A 7,247-nucleotide genomic window follows, 5' to 3' on the forward strand; every position below is an offset into this window, starting at 1 on the left:
GTGTTCTGTGCTCGTCTGTGCAGACAAAGGCAGAACATTAGTATGTTTTGCTCAAACTTTCGCCATGGCATTAGAACTAATACACTGTTGTTGCTTGCGAAATCACAATGACAACGCTGTGGGTGTAAACTTACAGATTAAGGGGCGGTAATATTATAATGAGATCCCTCTGCCACGTCACCAAGGGAGCGAAATCAGACGCGCTCGTTTTTTCAGACGCTTGCAGAAAAAGGCTTACCAAAACAAAGTTACTGGGTTAATCTTTTTCACGTTTCCTTGGTTGGTAGATGCACCAGGGACCTGATTATAGCACTTAAAACCTGGAAAAGTCAGATTTTCATGATATGTCACCTTTAAGTAGAAATACTGAAATAGTATTTTCTAGTAAAATGTGCTCCAATAATCTTTGTTTTATTTTCAACATTGAAAAATCATTTTTTTAATAGTTAATTTCTCATTAGGATTAGCGAATTGAACAAATTTTAACTGTTAACTTTTGATGTGCAACTCATGCTGCAAAGTTTGTGATATGAACATGAATGATTCCTTAAATCACGCAGAGGTGGGTTACTTTTTTGAGCGATTTAGCTAACTTTCGCCAAGTAGATATAGAAACAAATAAATAAATAAACAACCCAATTATATTGAAGGAAGAACCCTTATAGCTTTTGACTCAATAACTTAGCAACACATAGAAATGCCATGGAAACTTTTGCCTGGTATAAATAAATAAACAAAGAAAGACACAGATAGACAGACAGACAAACAAACAAATAAATGGGCAAGCAAGCACTACTCACACTTTTAAAAAAAATTAAATAAAAGTTAAATTCTACACTGTGTAAAATGATTTTTGTAAGTTGTAAACATAACGATTATTGACGCACATATCAAACTGTGTTGTTTTTTCCTTTTTCTTTTTTTCAGTGAAGTGGTTTTGATCTAAATTTGAGTGCATTTTTAATGCAACTGCTATTTTTACAAACATATTCACATTTTTATGAACTATGTTTATGTTAACTTTAAAAGAGGTATTGTATTTGAACTACATTTTAGGATTTACAAGTCTTTTGTTGTTTTTATTAGTGTGGTATGCATCAGATCGTGTTTCACTATGAGCCGTGTCATTAAATAACACTCAAATATCATCCTGTCTTACCCGCTAATGTCCCAAACGAGGTAATGTCCTGTCATGTGACCCCCATCACCCACCTGTGTAGACTTTGTCTTAATCTCTGCTGATCTCCTCTCTGCTTTGAATACTCGGTTCTACTGAGTGTAACTAATTCTCCCACACAAGGATATTGTCCTCCCCATTTCAGCTTTGCCTTTCCTCTCTTTCACTAGTCTCATTCGTTTGCCGAGCAGCCGGACAAAAAAAAAAAATCCTCCAAATTAAAAAGACTTAATGAGCTACTCTCACCTTAAATCTAATTGTCTACTTTGCCTCCAAACCGCCAAAACGGATAAACAATCAGTCCAGGGAATATCCTCTCTGAATGCACTGTTTCAACTCTTTGTTTGAAATCTGAAAACAATGCAAATTTTGCTTAGAGCTCATGTATTTAACAGTGGCCTGTTTGAAATACAAAGATACACATGATTGTGATGGAAAAATCAGACACAAAGCATCTACACTCATTTTAAAAGAATAGTTCACCCATAAATGAAAACTGTCATCATTTACTCACCCTCATGACATTCCAAACCTGTATGACTTTCTGTCTTATGTAAAACACAAAATGAGATGTTTTGCAGAATGTTCCAGCTGCTCTTCGCCATGCAGTAAAGTGGATAATAATTAAAGGACACACAAAAAAATAATAAAATTAACACATATTAATGCACTCAACATATATAGTCATGCACTTCATGCTTATGTTTGTATACACTACTGTTCAAGTTTTTTTTTAAATACATTACACAATTTAATACATTAGATTTAAAAAGTGAGAGTAGCCTAATGACATTTATAATGTCACAAAAGATTTCTATTTCAAATAAATTTTGTTCTTTTGAACTTTCTATTTATCATAGAATCCTAAGAAAAAAATGAACGCCTGTTTTCAACATTGATAATAATAAGAAATGTTCCTTAAGCAGCAAATCAGCATATTAGAATGATGTCTGAAGGATCATGTGACACTGAAGACTGGAGTAATGATGCTGAAAATTCAGCTTTGCATCACAGGAATAAATTACATTTTACCTTTTTTTTTTTAAATAGAAAATAGTTATTTTAAATTAACTATTTAGTTATTTGATTTTACTGTATTTTTTATCAAATAAATGCAGCCTTGGCAACTTCTTTAAAAAAATAAAATAAAAAAGCATATACAAATACATATTTCACTGTACCTCTCAAACCTTAGTACACTTAAACTTGCAGTATTGCAACTTGCCTGCTCATAAAACACACATGAATGAATGTTTATTGCTCTCAGTTATCCTAAACCTGTTGTAATGTGTTTAAAGTAGACATTTATGGTAACACTTTATTTCGATAGTCCACTTTAGACATTCTATTAACAGCAAGTAACTTTGCAACTACATGTCAACTAGCAGTTAGTAGAGTATTAGTAGACTGTCTGCTTAATGTCTTCTAACACTTTCTTTGTCAACTTATTCTACTAACCCTAAACCTACCGTAACAGTCTACTCTGAGAGTTAGTAGACATGTAGTTGCAAATTAATGAGAATTAGTTGACATGTAGTTGACATGTAGTTACAAAGTTACTTATAGTTAATAGAATGTCTAAAGTGGACTATCGAAATAAAGTGCAACCACATTTATTACCTGAATATGAAGGTGAAATGGGTTTGAGAGTTACGATGAAGGGAAAAAATGAACAGTGAATTATTAAAAATATTTTTTAAAAATTAAAAATTAATTAAATATTTTCCAAATATAACACATAAGCAGTATAGACTACTTTTAAAAATATTTATTGCCCTTTTTTGTTTCAACTACAAAATGAAATTGGTTGGAGTGTTTGATTTTTCATTTTTGGGTGAACCATCTATTTGAGCACCACAGACTTGGTGAGTTTTCTTCACATTACATGTGAACGTTTCCCAGCAAATGGTAAACGTGTCACCCCCCACAGTACACAAACAGTGCATCAGACGGAGGAATGGTACAGACGACTATTCCATAGAGACGGCCTGTCCCTTTTTCAGCTTTTTCAGACGACCATTTGGTGCTCCCATCCCTAACCTATTGACCCTCAACCTAGAGAGGTCAGCTGTGTCAGGGAGCCCAGATCCAGCACAAGCCTGTAAATCAAACGCCGGCGGGAACGGCGCACCGTCCAGGGTCCCAGCCAGGCCTGGCACCAACACTCTCCCCACTGACGCACTACCAGGCCGGTTCCCACTGAACCATGCCACCCTGGCAGCCCTCGTGACCCCGTTTGGGATACATCAGCCTTCGACCGCTCTGACGCTCAGCCATATAACCCCACCTGCGTTACAGGCCTTCCTGTTCTGGCTTGCATCACAATCGTGTATCTCTCAGGCATCGCCGCACCTGGAGCTCAAGCACACAAATCACTTTCAGGAACGTCCGTGCACTCCTGAGACGGTGAATGTTAAACACACTTTGGTTTGACCTGTGTGGGATCACCCCGGGGCTCTCTCTAATGGACGGAGCCATAAAATGGTCATGTTGCTGTTTTTCCAGCCAAACGACGACACCAGTTGTTCTGATTCCTCACTGGCTTTGTGATCGGAGTCATCAGTTCCGCATGGAGGAACTCGGGAGGGAAACCTATTTTACCTTCCGTTGACTCCATACTTCAGTGATGAAGCACAGTTCTGTCCACTTCTCCAGCAGCGACCCCTCATCACTGATGACAAACCATCTACCTATCTCAGGAAGACATAATGTGAATTGTACAATAACACTTAAAAATAAGTTTAGAGTCAGTAAGAATTTTTTTTTCTTCAGCAAGGATGCATTATATTGATTTAAAGTACAGTAAAGTAATGCACAATGTTATAAAAAAAAACTAAAAATACCTATTTCAAATAAATGTTGTTCTTTTGAATGGAATCCTGAAAAGAAATTTATCAGCTTCCACAAAAACATGAAGCTGCACGACAGTTTTCAACATTGGTAAGAAGAACGTTTCTTGAGCAGCAGCATATTCGAATGATTTCTGAAGGACCATGTGACACTGAAGACTGGAGTAATGATGCTGAAAATTCAGCTCTGCACCACAGAAATATATTACATTTGAAAATATATGTGACCCTGGAGCACAAAAGCTGGGGTATATTTGTAGCAATAGCCAAAAATACATAGTATGGGGCAAAATGATAAATTTCTCTTTTATGCCAAAAATCATTAGGATATTAAGTAAAGATCATGTTCAATGAAGATATTTTGTAAATTTCCAACCATAAATATATCACAACTTAATTTTTGATTACTAACATGCATTGCTAAGAACTTCATTTGGACAACTTTAAAGGCGATTTTCTCAAAATTTTTTTTTTTTTTGCACCCTCAGATTCCAGATTTTCAAATAGTTGTATCTCAGCCAAATATCGCTCCTAACAAGCCAAACATCAGTGGAAAGCTTATTTATTCAATATGACTGTTTACTATATTTTTGTCAGGTAAATGCAACATTGTTGTGCATAAGAGACAAACATTTAAAAAATCCCAAACTAACCGCAAACTTTTGAATGGTAGTGCACATCAATATTTAATACTAATCTGGTTCTCTAACATATAGCTTATTCTCTAAATGCTGTTTTTTGCATGTTTATAACATCTTTTATCTTTTCGCAAACTTTTGAATGGTAGTGCACATCAATATTTAATACTAATCTGGTTCTCTAACAAATAGCTTATTCTCTAAATGCTGTTTTTTGCATGTTTATAACATCTTTTATCTTTTTTTAAAATCTTTCCCTGTCTATCTTGTACTTATTTGAACAATGCTTGAAACTTGGTATGATGAGCACTTCCTGTGTCTATTTGCCTCTAAGATGAATCGCTTGATGTATTCCCCAATTGTAAGTCGCTTTGGATAAAAGCGTCTGCTAAATGAATAAAACAAAATGGGAATGTATATAACAAAATTCCCTCATTATCAGTATTTACTAATCGCTAAGAGAAAGTAATGGATGCACAATAAGCCGATTAATATTAGAAAGCTGCATGACCCTGACAAGAAGAGAAAGCTAATTTTGCCATAATGACTGGGTGAGTGTACTTTATGTGAGTACTACTTATGATCTGTTGCCCTCTGGTGGTACCATTTCTGCCTACAGATACTAGAGATGTGAGATAATACAATCCGGTTTTAAAAGCCTGAAAGATAAAATTGCCTCTCTAGAACACTTGATTCTGATTGGCCAGCGGTCAATTTTTTATAAAATAATGACTGTCCATAGCAACACTGCTCATCTTCTGTTTCTACATGGTCTCTACAAGCAAGATTTTGAACTCAGCATCATCAAATTAGGAAATATTATGCCTTTTTTGTGCAAATCAGCAGAAATATTTTTCCAAGATGCAGCACTGTGCTATATAAGTTTTCATAAATTTTTAAATAAAAAATAAGAGATTTAATACTTAATTATAAGAGATTTTAATACTTTGGTGATCATTTTAATTCCATGTGATAAAATGAGAAGCACTTCCTTCTGATTTAAATGAAGCATAAATCACATTTTATTATAGTACTTAACCACTCCAAGCCAATAAGAACAAATTGCATAATAATAATGTTTGTATGAAGTCAATTAAATATTGTGTATTAGGCCCGGTCAGCTCCAGGTGAGAAATATGCATGAAGCAAATGTGCAACAAAACAACTTATAAAACTTCATAGCTGATTATTATATTATTAAATCCCCATCAACACTAAGTTTTGGTCAGTCAGTCTCGACCCGCCTTCAGTTTCTCAGCCATCGTGTTATCATGCTTGGATCCTCCCATGCACGGGGGGCTTTTGGCCAGGCTGGGGTTGCTGCTCCACTGCTGGGGCGTCTTAGCCTGGATGGCGAGGGCATGAACGCAGCTGCTGAGCTCCTCCCGCAGGGTCTCGTTTACAAGCCGATGACGCTGCAAGAGCGAAAGACCCTCAAACTGAGGACTCACCACCAGAACTCTGAAGTGGGACTCTGAACCAGCGGGTACGGCGTGCATGTGACTCTCGTTCATGACCTCCAGGTGTTCAGGTTTGAGGGCCTGGGCCAGTTTGGTCTGTATTGTGGTCTCCACAGGACCCATGTGGAGCCGGTGATGGGTCAGTTGTCTGGTTAAGGCAAGGGTGCAGGTGGAGGGACGCAGGCAGCGGAGAGCACTGGACAGCATCAGGCGCAGGCGAGACCAGCTGCAGGAAAACATCAAAGATCAGTGAGAAATTTCTGTTGAGGAGTGATTTGGCACTCCAAACACAATTTGTCTTCTTAAGGACTCGAACTAGACAATGAAGCACTCTGTAATATACTACACATGCATGACATGCAAGTCTATAATAAAGAGATAAATCTGTCAATTCTATTCCTGCTTTATATAGTTCTCATCTTCAATAACATAAGAAAAATAATTTGTGTGGTCATTTTAAGGAAGTATTTCTATAAAAGGCTACACCAGACTCCCAGAAACATGCTTTGTTGAACTTAAAACATTTAAACTTGATTATTTACAAAATTGCAAGGAATAAATTAAAGAGCTAAATTTAGCTATTTATCAGTAAGGGGTATTATATTATATTATATTACTGATTTCTGTGATTTTATCAAAAAGGATGGATATCTATGTTTATGTTGACAGATAGATAGATAGAGTACTTATCAAAAGTTTGGAAATTATTTTAAAATTATTTTTTTTATTATACGCGCGGACTAACTTGATAAAACGTTGTCAAAATATGTATAAAAGTAAACTGCAACAATCGTCTGTGCACCAGGTACACGTAGCAATCTCATCGATAAATAGTATATTTAAGCCGCAAACCGTATGCAGCTTCATCCAGCCGAAAGGTTAGAAATGACATATGCCTTCATAGCTACTCTTTAAAATATAATTTCTTTCACAGGTTTACATAAGCAAACAGCACAATGACAAGTGACAAAGAAAATGCATGATCAAATATCGAAATAATTTCTCTCACCTTTCGTTTCCGGAGTGTTGTTTTTGTATTATCCACAGGAAGCGATTCATGCAGCTTCTCCTTCGCTGTTTAGAAAGCTGACGGCTGAAATGACATGACTGCCGCCTAACGGCT

The 7,247-nt window shown here is 36.2% G+C and overlaps 1 protein-coding gene across 2 annotated transcripts; it reads right to left on the reverse strand.

The window, feature by feature from the left end:
- Positions 1 to 5,685: 5,685 nt before the first annotated feature.
- bola1 (bolA family member 1) lies at positions 5,686 to 7,247 on the reverse strand. 2 transcript variants are annotated; one of them, XM_016538624.1, is made up of 2 exons: positions 6,977 to 7,120; positions 5,686 to 6,350 (listed from the first exon to the last, which is right to left on the reverse strand). In XM_016538624.1, exon 2 carries the CDS (start codon positions 6,329 to 6,331, stop codon positions 5,894 to 5,896), a length of 438 nt encoding a protein of 145 aa, XP_016394110.1. In that variant the 5' UTR covers positions 6,332 to 6,350; positions 6,977 to 7,120; the 3' UTR covers positions 5,686 to 5,893. The 2 variants fall into 2 exon arrangements, with proteins under 2 accessions (XP_016394110.1, XP_016394109.1); XM_016538623.1 differs by lacking the exon at positions 6,977 to 7,120 and adding an exon at positions 7,134 to 7,247 and having other exon boundaries at positions 5,690 to 6,350.

This window comes from Sinocyclocheilus rhinocerous, unplaced genomic scaffold, assembly GCF_001515625.1.
Source record: "Sinocyclocheilus rhinocerous isolate Xijiao unplaced genomic scaffold, SAMN03320098_v1.1 scaffold66, whole genome shotgun sequence".
In the NCBI taxonomy this organism is placed as follows: domain Eukaryota; kingdom Metazoa; phylum Chordata; class Actinopteri; order Cypriniformes; family Cyprinidae; genus Sinocyclocheilus; species Sinocyclocheilus rhinocerous.

Coding starts and splice junctions, on each gene's coding strand:
- bola1 (XM_016538623.1), bottom strand. CDS start 7,183: ATGAATCGCTTCCTGTGGATAATACAAAAACAACACTCCGGAAACGAA. Junction 6,351..7,133: donor CAACACTCCGGAAACGAAAG/GTGAGAGAAATT, acceptor GTTTTCCTGCAG/CTGGTCTCGCCTGCGCCTGA.